Source organism: Leptonotus elevatus, chromosome 6, assembly GCF_054856555.1.
Source record: "Leptonotus elevatus isolate MCC_2025b chromosome 6, RoL_Lele_1.0, whole genome shotgun sequence".
NCBI lineage: Eukaryota > Metazoa > Chordata > Actinopteri > Syngnathiformes > Syngnathidae > Leptonotus > Leptonotus elevatus.
The window spans coordinates 2,679,654-2,701,697 of NC_141244.1; the positions used below are offsets into that span (position 1 = coordinate 2,679,654).

The following is a 22,044-nucleotide window of genomic DNA, read 5'->3' on the forward strand; positions in this document are numbered from 1 at the left end:
GACATCGATAACGTGATTTATCAAGATGGAGTTTATTTGTTATTTAGCATAGTAGTTGTGATAGTGTTAACACTTTTATTGAAGCAACATCTTGATAAAAACAGGTTTAAAGTACTTAAAACAAAATCTCCCCTCGCACACAGGCTCTGGGGAAACGCCGTCACTTTAGTGGGTGGAAACGACGACGTCATGACGCATTTACGTCCAGACAGAGCTTGCGCATACCACACGCAGCCTCGCTATTCCGACTGAAGTGTATACATGACGCTCGTTCGGATTGACAAAAGGAATATACCACCCCTGTGATTCTGAATGAAATTCCATTCGAATTCAGCCTTTTCATTCCGATTGAGGTGTTTATATGGAGCAATTTCATTCAGCTTGGCCGTTCGGATTCATTTTAATCAGAATACATGGCCCCTGCATGTAAACCAGGCTTGTGTTAAATGAACTTAAACTTTCTGTTCAGCTTTTTGTTTCTTCCAGCGTGCCCCCTCTTAAAAAATTCACTCTCTCATTCACCTTCAGCAGTGTATTGGGTCCATGAATGGTTTGACAAATTCCAATCTGCAATGCAGGCTCTGACAGTTCTTCAAATTCTCTTTTACTTAACATACTGAAGATTAAATATGGGATAATCTGTCATGGTATTCAACAAGATAAATGGCATAATACATCTGCTTTAATGAAGACTATAGAGCACTTTCAGTTAAACTCAGAGATGCAATAGCAGGTTGAATCTACTGTGTTTCACTATGTAGCAGACTGAAGAGAACAAGTAAAACTTCACCTGAAAGAAAACCTAGAATTGTTAGATTGTTGGTTATAGATTACGGTGTAAGACTTTATCATTTTTATATCTGATTGTTGGTTAAAAATTAAGAAACAAAGGGCTACTGTCCTGTGATTGGCTGGCGATCAGTCCAAGGTGTACTCTGCCGCTCGCTCTTGCCCAAAATCAGATGGGACATGCTCCAGCCCACCAAATTAGGACAAACACTATTTAAAAGACTACTTGACACTAAGGCTGTTTGCCCACTCAGGTGATTTTTGTGCAAACATGTTGGGTGGTCACAGGCTTCTTGTGCAGTATTAAATTACGAACGGCCAGAGCAGCTTATCTAAAAGCAGTGATGTGTACAGAATTACAACTGGCATTCTATCCATATGAAACTTACATGCACACTACAAAGCTGTCAACCTATATAAATTCACTTCCATAACAATTTGTCTGAATTTCTACTTATTTTTTTTACGTTTTGTCAAGAGCATTACTGCGGGACAGTTATTGCAATTTTTTAAGCACTAGGATAAAAACAAAAAAATGCATACTGTTCAATTGTGCAACTTCTTCTTTACCCTATAACCAAGGGTGCACATAAAAATGCTGGCGTAGTTGTCAATTGAGCACCAAATGTTTGATGTAATTTTGTTGTTGTTTGGTGCTCATTCTTTTCATGCCCACCGACCTCATGGATGAATATAGACTTAAAAGCACATCTGGAAAAAGTGGGGCCCGCGGGCCCATCCACATTATCTGCAGTCATTAGAGAGTCAAATTAAAACGTCAAGTATCTGCTGCTTTTATTTTTATGTACATGAATGACAGCAGAGCAGCAACTTGGCTTCTGTGTTGTCAACTTAAATATATTTTCGCTTCATTCATTGACCCCTCGGGCAACTAAGGCCCGACCGATATACCAATTTTTGTAAGAAAAAAAAATACTGATTACGGACTAATCTGCCAATTATTAAAAAAATATATGTATAATGCATACAAATACCCCCTCCCCATTCCTTTTCAATGGGTGTCACTTACGCACGAACTTCAAGACTCCTCCAAGTAGCATGCAGGCTAAACCATCTAGCATTTGCCGCGAGGACTATTACTAACGGTTTTATACCATCAAAGTGTGGTATAACCGACCGAGATTCCGTTGCAGTTGGCCACAATGCACTTAACAGACAAACGTGGACGCTGGCTGGCGGACCTTAGTAACAGCATAACGTTAGCTAGCAAGAATTAAGCTACAAAGAGTGAGTACTCAAGATGTGGATGGATTTAAAATGGACCAAAGTAAAGACAAAACAGCATCAGTGACGGCGCAGGATCTTGGGTAATAAGAAAAACCTTTCCCGTTGGTAATATACTGCAACAACTCAATATGTTTGAATGAAACAAGTGAATGTCAGGCTTAGTGAACATATGATGATGTTGTTGTGCTGTTTAAGTGCACTCCATTTACCATTAAATATTGAGATCAAATAGGATTCTACATATGTTGGACTCTGAAGTGTTTTTTCGGGAAAGTAAGTAAGCGATTTATTCGAGACTCGGTTGTTGTTGTGGACGAGAATCTTGAGTGCTTATGACGGCCACCCGAGCCCAGGTATATATATATATATATATATATATATATATGTATATAATTTATTAATTTTTTTATGTAACAAAATCGATTTTATTTACAAAAAAATGTATACTGTCTTGCCCTTGTTTGTGTGTGTGCCTTTATTGGGAGCGCTGTTCATGTTGTACACGATTTGGTCACTTAGAGGCAGTGTGGCTTTGCATATACTGTATAAATTAGGGGTGAGCGAGTACATCACTATCTGTATCTGTTCAACCATCTAAATGATCTGTATCTGTATTTGGAGGGAGCAAGGACCAAAACCAGAAGTGGGTGTGGTTTGATGGGAAATAAGGGGGGCTTACATCGGTAGTAATTTTTTTTTTCAATTTCACACTAAAATAAATGGTAAAATAAAGTGTGAAATTGATATGGATTGACCCAAAGTTGCTATATATATATTTTTTTTAATCAGTGCTTTTAATCGCAAAAGTAAGAAGAACTATTTTTCGAACAAGTTTTTTTTATAAACTTAGAAAATGTATGTATATGAATAATATTTACTGAACAGTCTGAGAATTGAGATTCATTGTGTGTGTGTGTGTGTGTGTGTGAGTGTGAGTGTGAGAGAGCAAGTGAAAGAGAGAGAGCGAGAGAGAGAGAGAGAGAGAGACAGAGAGAGAAAGAGGTGTTTGTGCGCGTGTGTACGTGCTTGCGTAATTTGCACCGAGGCAGCCAGCAAGTGTGAGTTACAGGCGCGTCACGAACGAGTTTAGCTCGTTAAAAGCACAGCCTACGTACGTATACGTTACATAACAAAACAAATTCACTAAGTAACTTTGACAAACATATGAACCAAAATACGAGTAAGCTGAAGAAAATTAAGGGGAGACAAAATTTTGCGTCGACGAAGCTCAAGCTGCCATATCAAGAATGAGAAGCCGTAAGCAGCACAGACGCTTGTGCAGCGGAGGGGGAAATGGGCGAAGCGGGTGCTGTGTGTGACTGACTGGCCAGATACACTTGGGCCAATCACGTCACTGAGAAAAGAAAGAAAGAAAAAAATGCAGCCTGCAGCAGTGAAAGAGGAGCACTGGAGCACGGATAAGGATAATAAGGAATTATATCCAGGTTATGTTTGTATACGGAATAAATAAATTATCTGTACCGGATACTCGTGTTGTACGGATATCCGTCTCATTCCTAGTTTTAACAATTTATATGTACCTCTAAGCTGGAAAAATAACTCACAAACTAAGGGTAGCGTCCATCATTCCAATGTCTTGATTTACAGAGTTTATCATCTGTTATCCTGATAAAACTATCTGAAAACTGATGTGGTGCTCCGAAAGTTAAACTTGAGTCTCCTCCAATTAATACATTTATCAGGTATTAATTTTAATAATTAATGACCCAATTTACGCTAGTAGTCGCCAAGAAATTTTTAACATTGTTGAAACTTCTTTGCTTCAAGAAAAACTGTTGGTGAACGTCTGGTGAATGTCTTTGCAACTTTAAACGAATCCTGATAAGAAAAAAAAATCAACATTCTCTAACTTCAGAAACACTCGCAAAAAGTACATGTTGATAAGATTCATATTCATGCTGAGTGTGCATTATTAGTGTTAATATTATCCCCTGTTTCAGTTGAACTCTATCTCTCTGTACATCATATATTTCAAATGCAACTCTGTCAGTGATGACGTTTGAACATGTGAGAATGACGTCTCTGTTTTTTATTTTGAAGTCATCACTTCATGGGAAAGAAGAGAATGACATAGAACAAATGTAAAAGGGCATCATTCATAAATCATGTTTTGCCAGTAAAATAATCGGTCAGTTAATTGGTTATCAGAATTTTTTCTGCCAAATAATGGCATCAGCATCGCCGTCAAAAAAATAAAAAAATCAATGTCTAAGGGTCCTACTACTCTCTCTTGATTATCAATTATCATTTAAATCACAAGTACTGTGAGCTAAGGTAAACAGCAGAGCATGTTTTAGTTATTGCATCTGACCAAAAATAGGATGGTTGAAAGGTTCCCAACAGCTGGTACCCACAAAGCTCAGTCGAATTGTGGAAGAACAGCGGTCACAGCGCTGGCAAGATGAAAACACTGATGGTTAATATTTCAGCTGTACATTTTCCAGGGCCAAATGAATAATGTGTCAAATCTTCAGAAGGCCTTTTCTTTCAGCTGTGCCGCTAAATTCAAGACGCCATTCATCTCAAGGATTTGGGCTACATTATACCGTATGATTAAATGTAACATAAAAATTGTACGTTTCTTGTAATGGTCTGCCTAACGAGAGCAAAAGTCTAGCTCCTGTGACCTGATGTAGCTACCCATGTAGTCTTATATGGTTTCCCCATTGTGCAGGTGGCTACAAAGCATGATGAGGGTGTGTTGTGCTTCCATCCACTCTTTAAACGCATGCATGTCTGAGATCCTTTCTGTAATGGGGCAATGTTCCATCCAAACAGGTTGACATGACATTCAATTGACAACTGATCATATCCCCTCCCCACCATATCACGTCCTTGCCCCTATCTGGCACACCAAACATCATGTACACTGTACAGTAAATTTTCTTTTGTTTAAAGGGACATTCAGTGATCCCCAGCGCCATCTAGTGGTAAACTAATAATTCATTAATTTTAAAAAACGACTGTGTATGTCAATATTATGCAAAAATAAATATTGTAATGCATGAATGTATTTTTTTATATACTGTATAATCGAAGGTCTAGTGATCTAATTATATTACATGGCTGTAGTCTCACCTTATTAGAGCTGCCATGTTTCGCCGCCATCTTCCTGCTACTGATGCTCAAAGGACAGCTTCGCGAATGTCGTTAGCCTAGGTGGTATTGCATTGAGTGTCAGACCCAATGGGTCGACTGCAGCTTCCCTTCCACAGCTCGGGCCTGCAGGTGGTAGTCACTAACTCCCGTGATTTGGGCCCGTCCCTTGTCACTTTCTGCTTTGCACTCGCAAGCTTTTTTTTTTTTTTTTACTAGCTCCTCCCACTAGCTGCTCTTGTTAGCCAATATAGCCTATGGTTCCAGCTATCTTCCACTAACCACTCTTGTTGCTAGCCACTCTTGTTAGCTGCTCCGGCTAATTCCGACTCGCTCTGTCTTTCGGTTTCGCTCGCTGGGCTTCACAATGGCTGCCAAGTCGCCATCGCTCAGCGAGACGCTTGTTTGTTCACGCGAAATAAGGTCTCTCTGAGCCACCGTAGTGTGCGTGCTCCTGCGTGCTTCTAATACTATTCTTTGACCACTAGATGGTATTAGGGATCACTGAATGTCCCTTTAAGATAGCTTCATGTTTCATGGTAAATTACTAAAGATTATAAATGATATTGACACTACCTTCAAATACATTTAATGGGGGGTTTTTACTAAGATGAGCTCTGAGGAAATTCAGTTTGTGTGCACTAATTTATGGTCACTTTTGTTACCACCAGAACCGTGAATAATTGCGTTACTTTAAAACATCAGCATCCTACTGGTAAGGATGAAAACATTTTGCAAGATATGTCAAGTCAGAAAATTTCTACAAACAAATAAAAAAAAAACTCTGAAGTGAGAGTTAAATATTAGTCAGCGTTCATTTACTTAAATTTTTGTTCATAAAAACATGAATGGATGCACTCCATAAGTGTCAACACCTTTTTATCTACAGGAGTTAAAGGATCTTTGAGCAGTTTGTCACTTTTTTATTCGCGACTGCCACCTCTGGCCCAAAGTGTAACTGCAGCATCTGTGTCAGGCTCGTTCATGGTGGACGTGCGAGTACGTGCACGATCTTAAAGTGACAGCCCAGTTGACAAACGAAGACATGACTTCAAATGAGGTAAGAAAAACTCCCCCCCTGCCCTCATCAAAGAAACTGTGGAGTGTGAGGGTCCCCACAGTCTACTATAAAGGGAAGATAAAAGCTGATAGGTGCGGTCAGAGTAAAACAGGCAGGGCTCTTCGTACTCATCTGGGCATTGGTGGAGCATGAATGATGTAGAAAAAGCTTTAATATTACATTTTTAAACTGCACAATGCACCTTTAAATACAATGTATTATTTCTGTACTCAGTGCATTTGCATCTTAAATGGGCTAATGTTTTAAAGCTACTTATTGTGCAGGATTATATATTGAAACTAATATGAGACAGACAATCTGGTAATCATTTTACAATGCTTTTACAATACATCACTAATTTTGACAGGGCTAAATAGTCTTACCTCTGCAGAATGGCACAGGAAAGTCCCACACTGAAACACCAGCTGCATTCGTGACACAGGTGAGGAATGAATAGCCATCTAGGACATAGCCAGAGATACACCTGTAACGGATCTTCGCCCCTACATTGAACTGAGTTCCATTCAGTATTCCTTTAGGTGGAATGCCCGGATTTCCACATGAGCTGCTCCAGAGCTCTAGAAAAGTTTACAAAAATAAAATAAAAATCAGAGACGAGAGAGATAGAGAGAGAGAAAGAGAAAATTGTTCCAAACATGATGGTTGTGTTAATAGCTCAACAGAAGTCTGACTATATTGGTCTGGCATTATTTCAACCTGGAATTTTGAACAGGAAAACAACATATATTAAAGAATGTAGAATATTGACGCCTTCTTAAAATAATCACCCAAGTCATTTTTTTCAGATTTTTCAGGAAACACAAAAATTTGAACCATTTGCATCATGATGAGATGATTTAAGCGAAAAAATATTTTTTGCAAAAAAATTACATGGGCTAACATTTTAAGAGAGTGACGATATGTAGAATAGCCACCCCTCCCTAAACACAAAACACACTCTGTGCGTAGGACCTCATACTCTGTGGGTGGTCCCATTTTGCGTGAAGGGACATATTTGCGGAAATGCACAGTGGATGTGGATATGCGCAGTTATGCGTGCAGATTAACTTGAGTGTAAGCACTCCCGTGAATTGCCCAATTTATCACCTGTGCTTCACTTCAAGGTGTGAATCTCTATCTCCAGACTGAAAATCAACAATGGATTTACTTTCAAATTTTGCCCCATTTTTCACCTATTATAGAGGTCACATTTTAAAGAACTGCTCCCATTCATTTTAGCAGATTGAAGCTACTTAAAGTAGCTTGCCTTTAAGTTTGCCTTTAATAATGGCAAGCCTTTTTTGGTGATGGAGATACTTCACACTATATCCCACAGCCTCCATCAAAAGGTGAATCAATCAACATAGTGCTTTCTCCAGCTCCTCACTGTGACTCAGGGATCCAACTTGCAAAGGCACAATCTAAACTCATTGCTGTTCAGATGCCAATCAGATTGTCAGAAGCTGGGAGTACTAAAAACATGAGCATAATAAATGGATGCAGGTTGAAGATGAAGAAACTTTTTTACCTATTCAAATATGCATGTTCATAATTTATAGGGAAATAAACTGGCTTTTCAACACATTTATTTTTATTAGCACATTTTGGAGACAAGGAAATTCTGCAATGTAGTAGTTGTAGTAGATGAGGTGGTGAATTGAAGATCATCTCTCACACACATCCAGTTACACTTAATATCAAATAATGGTTTTGGGCTAGGGTTATATTTATAGATTTTGCACTTTATGTACAATGTCATGTTTTAAAAAAAAAAAATCTGTCCTTTTGTAAAGACATTGCTCATGCCTTTTAAAGTGCCGTTCGGAGATAAATACAATGTTTTGTTTACAAAATCACATATTGACGTGAAGTTTGCGCACTTGTGTGAGGAAAGGAGGTGGTGGCTGGGTTTCCTTAACTAGCCAGTGTCCTTTTTGTGCCGGTCCCAAGCCCGGGTAAATGCAGAGGGTAGTGTCAGGAAGGGCATCCAACATAAAACCTATTGACAATTCCGAACATTTGGGCATTTCTGCTATTTCCACAATGCAACGCTTCCTTTCCATGGCGTATTGTATTAGTTTTGCCTGTGACTTGCATACAAACCAGGCATGTTTGTCACAAACAACATTTGATCACATTTTCAAATAAAAATAATCCTCAGAAATCAAATTACAACAATCCAAATTCCAATGCTTTTCAATGAGCGTAGTGCATCGCTTCACCAAGACAAAAATGCTGCATTTGACGAAAGTGGGAAAACAGATGTACCCCACTCGGATTGTGTCAGTTCCGCCCTCAAAGCCTTAAAGGCAAATGTAAACTACAAGGCATATGTTCACATGACACAACGTTATTTGGAATTACTGTGTTAACCAGAACAACAATTTATCAGAATATTTGCCTCAAACGCTTTGAGGGTGGAACTGAGACCCTCCGAGTGGGATAAATCAAACTTCAAACGCAGCATAAAACCGCAATGTTGACTTGTGACGTAATTTTGGAATTGTCAATAGCCTATAGCAAGACAAATCAAATGGATCAAATGAGAAGATAGATATAGCCTATGGATGATATGATGATAGCATAAAAAGTCTTCTATGCATTTAAGGGTTTGAACGGATTTTACATATCAAACATTTCCATTCGCCCCTGTAATATTCTGCATGCACCCCGTAGTGGGACTATCTAACTATCTGACATAGTTGCGACCAACATCAACATCAGCGTATGGTACAGCACAAATCTCATTAGTGGCTAGCAGCTAACTGTAGCATTAACAAGTGCCTTGCTGGTAACAGTAAATTAGTTTGACAGCTGGTACTTGCCTTGCTTTCTTTTTCAATATTCTGGACCAAGGCTACTTTGTAATTCACTCTCCACGTTTAAAGGAAGGGAGTGTGCCTTAAATTGTACGTTGAGGTCTTTTCATTATTAATAAAAAACAACAACAACAACAAAAGATAAATAGAACATTGGCTTCCTTTTTTTACAAAACACTTTTTCCCAGTGAAAAAAACAAACAATCAACTCAAAATGTCAAACATAGATGTTTAGATTTTAGGAACACAGCTTTAAGCCATTAATACCTTATTTTACACATGGACCATGTATAAAATAAGAATGTATCTGCCTCATATTGCACTGTTCTTAAATCCTAAACGGCCATATTAGGCATTTTGATTTTTTTTTTTTTTATGGTCAAAAGCGTATTACAAAATAAATTAAGACTAAATACTATTTATCTTTTTTGTTAGTATTTTTGTTTTTTGTTTTACTGATCCGAAAAACGAACCGATCCATGACTCAAATCAGTGATCCGATTCGAACCATGACTTTTGTGATCTGTTGCGCCACTAGTAGCTTGCCTCCGTGGGTCAAGGAAGCAGCCAACCAGAAACGAGCGTTTATTTAAGAGGCAATTGTTTTGAGATGCATATTCAGCATAATATATATATATGTATATACACGCACACAGTGGAACCTCAGAGTTTGAACATCTCGGAACTCGTACAATTCGGACTTCAACCAAAAAATCGGAGTAAAAAATGCCTCGGAGTTTGAACTCATTTTCGGAGTTCGAACACCCAACCAAAGCAAGCTAAGCCGAACATACCTTGAAAACGGGTAAAAGAGTGAAGCCGAGCGAAGCCGAGCAATGCCGAATCCTCACGTTGTGGTATTAGACGATGCACTGCTCATTTCCAGTCAGATCGTGAATACTCCTGGAGGTGCTCCATACTTGCGAGTACATATAGATTTTTCCATGACAATTTTTTTCACCATCGGCCCAAAGAAAGACAACAGTGCCTTTGTCTTGTTTTGGAACCTTGCGTTTTGCGCCTTTTCCAGGCCCGTGCCTGTCGTGAGACCCGAGTCCCTTATTTAGCCAACATAGTACCTAGTTAGGCACACACAGTTAACTGAACACACATAGATGCACACTGAAACACAGACCAGATGGTTGGGGAAAGTTGCACCAGTGTTATGTCTTGGCTGTTGCAGTGGAGTGTGACTGGGACTACTGCCATCTGAACATGGCCGGAACCCTGCCACGGATCATTTAAACCCGTCAACCTGGACATCCTGAAGATTCATCCCTCTTGACGAAGGGGGGTCTGTAACAATTATAGACCAGTCACCCTCAATTTTTTTTCTCTTCCTTTTCTTAACATTTCACTCTTGGAAAAATATGCGCTTAGTCAACCTAGGGTGGGGTGAGATGCCTCAGTCTCCCCCTTTTGCCTTACCAGAGACAGTCCAAAAGAGATTACACTCTTTTTTAAGTCAACCACAGGCTATCTCACCAGGATGTTTGTTTGTCACCAGCCAGAACAACAAGTTTATAGCACCAAAGTATTTTATCGGAAAGCATCATCTTCACACCTGCTGACATCGCAGACTGGCAGTCTGCAAACTCTTATCAAAGTCATAAAACAACATGGGACAAAAGGTCCGTTGGAATCCATTCCCGCCTTCTTGGAGGTTACACGTGACTAGAGTGCCTCCAAGTGGTTACGATAGGAACTGCCCTCACATGAAACACCTATAATCCACAAATCAATCTTACATATTTCACATAAGAAATTCATCAAATACAAGTGAATTGACGCAGAACTGAATGTTTCACATCATGTTATGCCTATGAAGGAATGTCATATGTATTTCAACAGGAATGATGATTGTAAACCCAGAGATTATTTATTTGCTCCGGAATGAACAAAATGATCTCATGATGCGTTATTAATTGATATGTGTAACGATAACATGTTTTGCTTGGAAAAACTTGACTTGCCAGCCTGACCAAATTTAATTCTTAACTCTTTGACTGCCATAAACGTTATAAAACGTTTAGCATAAACCTAGGGAAGGGCGCCGAGGACGTTAAAAGACGTCCCCTATGTTTTTTTTTTTTTTTTTTTCAAAAACGGGTGCAGGAAAGCCTTGGGCAGCTGTGCTGAAAGTATCAGGCAGATCTGATTAGTAAAAGACTCGTTTTGGCCCCTAGAGGGCAGCGATGACTCTCTTTGCACAAGGTTGGATGGGCCGCCCACCGTGGGCGGCAGTAGAAGACGTGAGGCGGAGCTAGAGTGTTGAGGAGACAATGGCTGGTTCAAGCCATTGTGGCTTGACCAAGCAACCGGTTGCAAGCAACTCACGCTTGAGCATTTTTTTCAAAGACGGAAAGCATCAATCAATACTAAAAAGCGCATTGATGTCGATGATGATGATGACTCCGAGCTTGACGCCAAAGTTGGAAGCCTTGGCGCGACTGTTACGATCACGTAGTAAGCCTCACCGGCTAAGCGCGGCTAGCGCGGCTAGCGCTGCTAAGGCCGGAAAACGCGCACAATAGCCGACCGGGTACTTCTACACAATCGGACATTCGATCGGGCGATGGGGAGTTGGCATCGACCAATGCAGATTGATGATGATGATGATGACTCCGAGCTTGACGCCAAAGTTGGAAGCCTTGGCGCGACTGTTACGATCACGTAGTAAGCCTCACCGGCTAAGCGCGGCTAGCGCTGCTAAGGCCGGAAAACGCGCACAATAGCCGGCCGGGTACTTCTACACAATCGGACATTCGATCGGGCGATGGAGAGTTGGCATCGACCAATGCAGATTGATGATGATGATGATGATGACTCCGAGCTTGACGCCAAAGTTGGAAGCCTTGACGCGACTGCTAAGACACGTAGTAAGCCTCACCGGCTAAGCGCGGCTACCGCTGCTAACGCCGGAGCTGCACAAGCGGACATTCGATCGGACAATGAAGAGTACCCCGAGTCCAATGCATATTCATCGGAGGAGCGGGTACAGTCTGATCACGGAGAAGACACTGTTTCTGGACTACGATGCCACCATGAATGGAGTGGATAAAATGGATCAGAACATCTCCTACCACCCGGTATAGCAACTGGAGGAAGCGAGACGTAACACCACCGTAACGTAACCGTAGCATGATCCTGATATTAGACTTGACACACACTGCAGTATATACTTGCTATTCCCCGGAAAAAAACGGCCAGCAAGAAAGTGTAGCTTCTGCACGCGAAGAGGCATTCGCAGTGAAACTAATCTGTTGTGCAAATCCTGTTGCGTCTCCTTGCACGCAGGGGAGTGTTACACAAAAAGAAAAACTGTCGTTGAAACATCCACATATTTGTAAATAGCACCACAGTTGCACACATTTGTAAATAGTTTGCCAAATTGTTGTCAAATTGTTACACTGTTGAATGTAAATAAACGTATTTTGCTATCAAAAAACACTTTTTCATTCTTGGTGGTAGTGTTTTAAAGAAGTAAAGCACTATTTAGGTGTTTGTGGCATCATTCATGGACAAAAAGAAGTGTCAAATTCACTAGAATGCATGAAATAATAACGTTTCACTAAAAGCTTGATTTCTCCGTATTTTGGTCCAAAACAGGCGAAATTGGGTCAAACTAACCATTTTCTATTGTTGATTACTAAAGAACGGAATAAGGTAGAAACAAACTTTTTTTTTCTGATGAAAGATGAAAGTCCAATCTTTCATTTGGTAGTACGTGTGTTTCCATAGTCCAAACAGAACATTTTCTGTGGACCTTGAAAGATCAGTCAAAATGCTTAAATCGGCTGGCACTGACGGCATCCCTTTTCTGAAAACGTCTGGCAGTCAAAGAGTTAATTATTATTATTTTTTAATAATTTGGAATTTAAAAGTCTCTGATTTGGGTTGAGCGCCCGCACCCCCTTGTGACGGACAAGCCCCACAACTTTAAAACAGCCGGCGCGACCTTTGGTCAGAGCTCTTGTTTCCGGCCCTCTGTTCCTGCTTCATTCACCTTTTTCACCTCGTCTGGCCCAGAACTGACAAAAGGACTCCCTTAGTGCCATGCCACGTTTTGCAACCACGTGGCAGCTCTGTTCCCTGAACAACCAAGTGTCTCAGACTTGGCGATCGCACCAAACCGCCGCCGTGCTCCAAACCCCCCGACTTTTTGCTCTTCATTTTTTTCTTTCTTTTGTGTTTCGTCCCACCTCGGTGGCACAAAGTCGCCGACTAATTTTTCCTTGACCCCGTGTGTCATCCAGCGACCACAGTTTGGACTTTGGCAGTGCGCAATTCCCGTGCGTCAACCCGTACCTGCTCCATCCTCCGAGCATCCCGTCGTGACGTGAGCTGGTTCAACTGCTGGTCTCCCTCGGGACGCAGGAATGCTGTCCCATTCTTGTCTAACACACGTCTCTCTAACTGTTCAACTGTCTTGGGCTTTCTTTGTTGCACCTTCCCCTTTATGATGCGCCAAATGTGCTCTATAAGTTAAAGAAGTGGACTGCAGGCTGGCCATTTCAATAACCGGATCCTTTTCCTACGCAGCCATGATGTTGTAATTAGTGCTGCATGTGGTCTGGCATTATGTTGTTCTTGAATCTGAATATACCTTTCTGCATTGACAATGCCTTTCCAGATGTGGAAGCTGCCCATTCCACACGCACTCATGCAACCCTATACAATCACAGATGCAGGCTTATAAACTGAGTGCTGATAACAACTTGGGTTGTCCTTGTCCTCTTTAGTCAGTATGATATTGCGCCCCAGTTTTCCACAAAGAACTTTGAATCGTGATTCGTCTGACCACAAAGCAGGTTTCCACTTTGCCACACTCAATTTTAAATAACCCCTGGCCCAAAGAAACGCTTGCGCTTCTTGGTCTGCTTTAGAAATGGCTTCTTCTTTGTACTGTAGAGTTTTATCTGGCAATGGCGGCTGGCACGGTGGATTGTGTTCACCCACAATGTTTTCTGGAGTATTGCCGAGCCCTTTCTGTGATTTCCCTTACAGTAAGCATTCCTGTTTGCGGTGCAGTGCCATTTAAGGGCCCGAAGATCATGGGCATCCAGTATGATTTTTCGGCCTTGACCCTTACACACAGAGATTGTTCCATATTCTCTGAATCTTTGGATGATGTTATGCACTGTAGATGATGATTACTTCAACCTTTTTGCCATTTTTCGCTGGTAAACACCTTTCTGATATTTATCCACTATCTTTCTGCGCAACATTGGAGGAATTGGTGATTCTCTACCCATCTTCGCTTCTGAAAGGCACTGCCACTCCGAGAAGCTCTTTTTATATCTCCAATCAAGTTGCCAATGGACCTCATTAGTGGTAACTGGTCTTCCAGCTGTTTTTTTTTATGTAATTGTGTAAGTGCAATTGACTTTTCCAGCCTCTTATTGCTACCTGTCCCAACTTTTTTGAGATTTGTTGGCACCATAAAATTTCAAACAATCAACATATTTTTCCCTAAAAGTTATACATTTTCTCAGTTTAAACTTTTAATCTGTCATCTATGTTCTATTCTGAACAAAATATTGGAATTTGGCACTTCCACATAATTGCATTGAGTTTTTATTCACAATTTGTATAGTTTCCCAACTTTTTGGGAATTGGGTTTGTGTATATATATATATATATATATATATATATATATATATATATATATATATATATATATATATATATATATATATATATAAATGAGTACACCCCATTCATAAAATTAAACTTTAAACAATATGTCAATGAAGACATAAAAATTTCCAAAATGATGACCAGACTAAATTTATATAACATCTGTTTGACTTATAACATGAAAGTAAAGTTAATAATATAAATTAGAGAACAAAATTTTCAGTTTTACTCAAATTAGGGTGATGCAAAAATTAGTACACCCCTCTCTGGAGCAAAGCCCAAAAAGCCAAAATTTTAGACTAGATACATCTAGTTGAGTCTCATAATTCATTAGACAGGTGTCAAGCAGACAGTTGACTATAAATGGGGTGTTACTTAAGGAAAACAGTTTCCCATTTTATGCTGTTAGCAATGGCACCACATGGAAGAGAAATATCACAAGATCTGAGAAAGAAAATAATTTATTTACACAGCAAAGTTGAAGGCTACAAGAAAATCAGCAAAGCTTTACTTATCAGTCAGAATACTGTAGCAAAAGTGGTACAAAAATGTAAAAAAGATGGAACTGCAACCATCTCACAGAGACATCCAGGTCGTCCACGGATGTTAACAACTCAACAGCAGCGTCTTTTGATCAGAAGGGTGGAAGAAAATCGACATGTAAGTTCGCTGCAGTTATCTAAGGAAATAGAAAGCCAAACTGGGGTGACTATTTCCCATGACAAAATATGGCATACACTGCAGAGGAATGGCTTGCATGGGTGCCGTCCACGGAGGAAGCCTCTCCTAAAGCCCAGCCACAAAAAAATTGTGCCTAGAGTTTGCCAGGGCCCATGCTGACAAAGATGAAGACTACTGGGACTCTGTACTCTGGAGTGATGAGACCAAGAAAAAGTTTTTTTGAACTGATGGTTTTCAAAACTGTATGGCGTCACAGAGGTGAGGAATAGAAGGGAAAATGCATGGTGCCTACAGTGAAACATGGTGGTGGTAGTGTCCTCATGTGGGGTTGCATGAGTACTGCTGGTGTCTGGGAGCTGCATTTCATTGATGGCATCATGAATTCACAGCTGTATTGCTCAATACTGAAAGAAAAAATGCTGCCATCACTCAGTGCCCTTGGTGCACTTTTCCAACATGATAATGATCCTAAGCACACATCTAAGGCCACTGTTGGATTTCTGAAGAAGAACCGGGTAAAAGTGATTCAGTGGCCAAGTATGTTTCCTGATCTGAACCCAATTGAACAGCTATGGGGAATTCTAAAGAGAAAAGTTGAGCATCACTCTCCATCCAGCATTCAGTCTCTAAAAGAGGCCATTCTTGAAGAATGGAAAAAGATTGATGCAACAAAATGTTGTCATCTTGTTCATTTCATGCCGAGAAGCTGTGCTGTGATAAAAAATCATTGAGGCCATACAAAGTACTACATTTAGTCATTTTTGTTGAGGGGTATACTCATTTTTGCATCACCCTTATTTAAGTAAAACTGAAAAATGTGTAATCTAACTAGAAAAATTTCCGCGGAAATTTTGAATGGGCCTGCTGACTCGTGCAAAGTGGAAAGACGCAATACTTGTAGCAATAGTAGTAGTAGTATAGTAGTAGCAAGTACTTGTAGTAGTAGCAAGTACTTGTAGTAGTAGTAGTAAGTAGTAGTAGTATTAAGTAGTAGTAGTAGTAGTAGTAGTAGTAGTATTTAGTAGTACTTGTAGTTGTAGTAATTTTAGAATTAGTCAAATGGTCAAGATGGCCGGCGACCCGAGTGGGCGAGGGGGAGAGAGTCCTTGGCGTACCTAATCAATTGGCCAAGATGGCCGCCGCCCTGGGCGAGCGGAGTGGCGAGAATCATTGGTGTACCTAATTAATTGGCCAAGATGGCCGCCGCCCTGGGTGGGCGGAGGGGAGAGAATCCTTGGTGTACCTAATTAATTGGCCAAGATGGCCGCCGCCCTGGGTGGGCGGAGTGGCGAGAATCCAGGTTGTACCTAATTAATTGACCAGAATCCTGGGCGTACGACGGGAACCAAAAAATCTATTTCCAAAAGTTTCACTTCAACTCGTCACCATGGCCACAATCTTTGCTCACTAGACATCAAATTCACACATTTTGTAGACACAAGGGTCTGCTTTAAGACAAACCCACTTTTATTTGGCTAAGGTGTCATTTAGTACCTTTATTTTCACTTTAAGCGAGGAGAAGTCGGACTTTTTCGCCTATGTTTTCCATGTTAATTTCGGCGCCTTTCTCTCTTCATTTTTTATAAATCATAAGTTTTCAACCTGCTCTAATTTGGTCATTTTTCATCCGATTAAAAAAATTAGAACATGCTCGCCTTCCCCAAACCCTTGCCGTTCTAACGAGCCATTTCTGGAATCTGCATCTTCAACCGTTAAGTCGTGAGAAGCTTTTGTTCGAGGTGTGCGTATCTCATGCATTTGTGTTGAATGTGTGTGCGTGATGTCTCCATGTTCAACTCCAATGTGTGTGCGTGAATGTGCATGTTTCTTAAAGGGACAGTAAGATACGTTTAGTTTATGTTGATTATGGTTAACTTCCACATTTCTTGACCGATTTCTATCGTTTAAATTTTAAACTGTTCAGCCCATTTACATAAAAAAAATACATTAAAAAAAACCTGCAACATTATTATTATTTTTTTAAAGGCAATGGAATGGACTGCTATTTAAATAGTGCTTTTTTAGCTATACTGCCTGGTCTCTCACGTCTGCACGGCGGCGGCCATCTTGGCCAATTGATTAGGTACGCCAAGGACTCTCGCCCACCCGGGTCGGCGGCCATCTTGGCCAATTGATTAGGTACGCCCAGGATTCTCGCCACTCCGCTCGCCCAGGGCGGCGGCCATCTTGGCCAATTGATTAGGTACGCACAGGATTCTCGCAGCTCCGCTCGCCCAGGGCGGCGGCCATCTTGGCCAATTAATTAGGTACGCCAAGGACTCTCTCCCCCTCGCCCACCCAGGTCGGCGGCCATCTTGGCCAATTAATTAGGTACGCCCAGGATTCTTGCCACTCCGCTCGCCCAGGGTGGCGGCCATCTTGGCCAATTGATTAGGTACGCCAAGGACTCTCTCCCCCTCACCCACCCGGGTCGGCGGCCATCTTGGCCATTTGAAACACTACTTAAAGTACTACAAAAGACAAGTCCTACTAATAATACTGTCTCCAACATGTTAAAGTCCAATGTGTATGCGTGAATGTGCATGTTTCTTAAAGCGACAGTAAGATACTTTTAGTTTATGTTGATTATGGTTAACTTCCACATTTCTTGACCGATTTCAATCGTTTAAATTTTAAACTGTTCAGCTCATTTACATTTTTTTAAATATATATTTTTTAAAAGACACACATTATTATTATTATTAATTTTAAATGAAATGGAATGGACTGCTATTTAAATAGTGCTTTTTTAGCTATACTGCCTGTTCTCTCACTTTTGTATAGCAACTACCTCAGCCAATCATCTCTCACTGTTGAGCTCAACTCACCCCCTTTTTTTCTTGGTGTACTCAAGGCTTGGCCTATGTACGACTACTACTATTGCAAATACTATTACTACTACTACTATCTTAGACATATGATTAGGTACGCCCAGGATTCTGGTCAATTAATTAGGTACACCCTGGATTCTCGCCACTCCGTCCACCCAGGGCGGCGGCCATCTTGGCCAATTAATTAGATACACCAAGGATTCTCTCCCCTCCGCCCACCCAGGGCGGTGGCCATCTTGGCCAATTAATTAGGTACACCAAGGATTCTCACCACTCCGCTCGCCCAGGGCGGCGGCCATATTGGCCAATTGATTAGGTACGCCAAGGACTCTCTCCCCCTCGCCCACCCGGGTCGGCGGCCATCTTGGCCATTTTTACTACTACTAAAATTACTAAAACTACAAGTACTACTAATACTACTACTACTACTACTACTACTACTACTACTACTACTACTACTTAATACTACTACTACTTACTACTACTACTACAAGTACTTGCTACTACTATACTACTACTACTATTGCTACAAGTATTGCGTCTTTCCACCTTGCAAGAGTCAGCAGGCCCATTCAAAATTTCCGCAGAAATTGTTTGAGTTTGTCTATCTTTCTTCAAGTATAGTCCTGTACTTCTTTATTTTTCTCTCTTTCACTCCCCTCTCAAATATTTTCCTGCCTGTTCAGTATTCATCATAATACAAATAAATTCAGAGGCAGTATATAAAACTACTGTTGCACAGAGAAACTGTTCCGGCATAAAAGGTCTACAGATACTCCAGTCTGTATGACTGAGCACCAAACAAGAAAGTTAAGTAAGTGTGAGGGTGTGCGTGCATGCGTGCGTGTGTGCGTGCGAGAAAGAGTGAGAGGTGGACCTGCATTAATCCTCATTGCACAGGCAATGAGTGGGTTATGTGAACTATGAGCTATTTATTTCACTTTAGGTCTTTGAAGAAGATGGATTTTTGACCGAGTGTTGGTGTTTGTGCACACAAGCAGCACATATTTCCTCACAGGATCCACATGTGCCGACTGATGCTCTGGCTTCGAATTGGGCTGCTTTGACGGACTACTGAGCAGGACTTTCAACCAGGCAAAGGCAAAGCATACTGACTAAGCTCATGTTTTTTCATCACAAGGCACACATACTGGATGCTCTGCATTGCCACAGACAGCAAAATGAAATATTGAGGTTGAAATGGTACTAAGGTAGTGGTAGACACATTTTGAAATATTTTCATTACATACACAACCTTCATTAGGGGGTGCAGAAATGTTTTTACATTTTTTTTATAGCCTATTGCTATCACTTGTAAAGCTGCAAGAAAACATCCATCCATCCATCCATCCATCCATTCATCCATTTTTTAACCGCTTATACACAGCCAAATTTGGAGAGTTAAAAATGCAGAGTTAAATTTGTGGGAGTTCATTTTAACTCCCATAGTAAACAATAATAATTTTAATTGTTGTTCAATGGTGTGTAGAATAATATGTGTTATTTCACAGAGGTGATCACCGAGAGTTAGATAACTTCCACACAGTGTTAGATTGGCTCCGCCTTCCACCTGCCCAGACCCATTTTCCTCTTCCTCCTTGTTTATCACTGGAAAATACTGACAGACAAAAGGAGTCTTGGGCCATGAATTAATTTTCAGTCAAATGCTCTGTTTGAAAGAGATGTTGGGTTAAAGTTGCAAACTGTTGTCACATCGGTCCCGTCATTGATACATAACTACATTTTGCGCTTCCTTATTTTCAATGAGTAGTTTATTGAGGCAAAGCCTCACAAAAAATCTTTATATATATTATATCTACTCTTTTTTTTAGGCTAAGCTATTAAAAAATATAAATAAATAAAAAGAGAACTTGTTGTAGCGTTACGACGGCGTAGTAGGGCCACGTATAAATAGTGTTTTTTCCAGAGGGGTTGGGGGGTAATATTTCGTGAAAAAACTCAAATGCACTTTATAAAGAGGCAAATTTGCAAGTTTTTTTCTCAGAATATCCCACACCCCCACCCACCCCCACTCTAGAAAAAAATTATTATAAGTGGCCCTAATAGGCCTTCGTATAGCATGACGGGCCGATGTTAGAGGTTAAATGTATTAATAATGTCCAAAACATTTGTGGCTGAATAGCCTACAGGTTAAGGTTGCCGCCCCTTGCACCAGAGTGCGCCGATCGAGTCCCTGTCATGGCAGGACTTTTAGGCGTCAACTTTTAGTTAGTGTCTAAGAAGAGTTAAATGTTTACTCTTGTAGCGTTAGGTAACTTTCCTTAGTGATTTAAAAATGTACTCTCTCCCAGTGTGAAATATTTTCACTGTTTTAAAAGTGTTGGTTAAACTCTGGAAGTGTGGAGCTATATAAACTATGAAAGTGTTGAAATCAACTCTGTGAGATCCCAATCCAACAATGGGCTTGCTTTGTAACCGTTATTATATGTTTTGGGTTTGGTACTTTTTCCATTGCAACATATTTGACAAATTAGATTCCCTCTGGCATCGGCCTTGACTGTCCTTCACCTACGCACAGTCAAATTGAGTAAATTACATGCATGATTCAAACAGTGTGTCCTGTCCATGAGGATTGCACATTTTCAGGCATATGAATGTATAGGACTTTAGCTGGATAACTTTGATCGTTTATAATAAATTCACAAATGTCCATAAGGGATGCATAACCAGTGGTTTAATCTTAAATGATATAACTGATCATTTGTCTGTTTTGTGTTGCCTTTAAAAAACAGTTTAATTGGAAATAACAAGATAAAAAAAAAAGTTGTTTAAAACGACTGGAGTAAAATGTATGATGAAGATATAGATGAATCATATTAATCATTTATTTCCATTTATTCCAAATTATACGATAAACATTGTCCACTTGGGCTAAAATGGGGAAACAAAAGAAATACACAGAAAGGCCGTGGATGACAAAGAGATTAAAAAAATGTTTACTCAAAGAAGAATTTCTTATTTAAGGAATTTCTAAAACATCGAACAAATGAAGCGGAATGTAAATATAAGAATGGAACTGGAAAATAATAAGACAAATGTCAAAACAATCTGGAAAGTCCTAAACAAAATTATAAAGCAGGGAAACAGTCGAAATTATCCATGCTACTTCTTTCAAACAATGATATTGTCATCAGGGAAAACAAACTGATAGCCGACAAATTTCATGAATACTTTGTAAATGTTGGGAAATCACTAGCTGACTGCATTCAACCTCCAAATACCAATGATGGTGTGAACATCAATATCATAAAAACTAATGCACATTAAATTTTTATAAGAGAAACTGATAAAGCAGAAATTCAAAGATTCTTAATGTAACTTGGGGTGCCACAGGGATCAGTACTTGGACCTTTACTTTATCATTTGTATATTAATAATTAATGTTTAGTCACCACTTCATTGAAGTGTGTTTTATTTGCCGACGTCACAACATTATTTTGTAGTAGGAAGCACTTGAAACAACTCATGGATACAGTGGAGAATGAATTACTAATGCTAAAATAAATAAATAAATAAATAAGACCAAAATTGAGGAAGAATTTGACACTGTGAATGCACTGGAGTAGGAGTAATAATTGGCAATAAATGGTCTTGGAAATCTCATACAAACCACATCAAAATGAAAATGTCAACTATTTTTTTTCTTCTTTTTTTTTATCAGGCACAATATTTCATAAGCCAAAATTCCTTAAATACTATAGTATTCACTTGTAGTCCCATATATAGGTTTGGAGAAACACATATAAAACGAATACAAATGCTATTTTCTAATTGCAAAAGAAAGCTATATGAATCATTAGTTTAAAAAATGTTTTAACTAATTCACTCTGCATTCAGT

The 22,044-nt window shown here is 39.9% G+C and overlaps 1 protein-coding gene across 6 annotated transcripts in view; it reads right to left on the bottom strand.

Annotated features, from left to right (window-relative positions):
* The window catches only part of LOC147171791 (CUB and sushi domain-containing protein 3-like), a 499,351-nt gene that overhangs the window by 399,795 nt on the left and 77,512 nt on the right, over window positions 1–22,044 (bottom strand). For all 6 annotated transcript variants that reach the window (XR_015095358.1, XM_086078287.1, XM_086078288.1 and 3 more), the window contains exon 4: window positions 6,598–6,792. Coding sequence is in view for 5 of the 6 variants with exons in the window: in XM_086078287.1 (XP_085934413.1) it covers window positions 6,598–6,792 (195 nt within the window). In the remaining variant the exon portion in view is untranslated. The remainder of the gene's footprint in view (window positions 1–6,597; window positions 6,793–22,044) is intronic.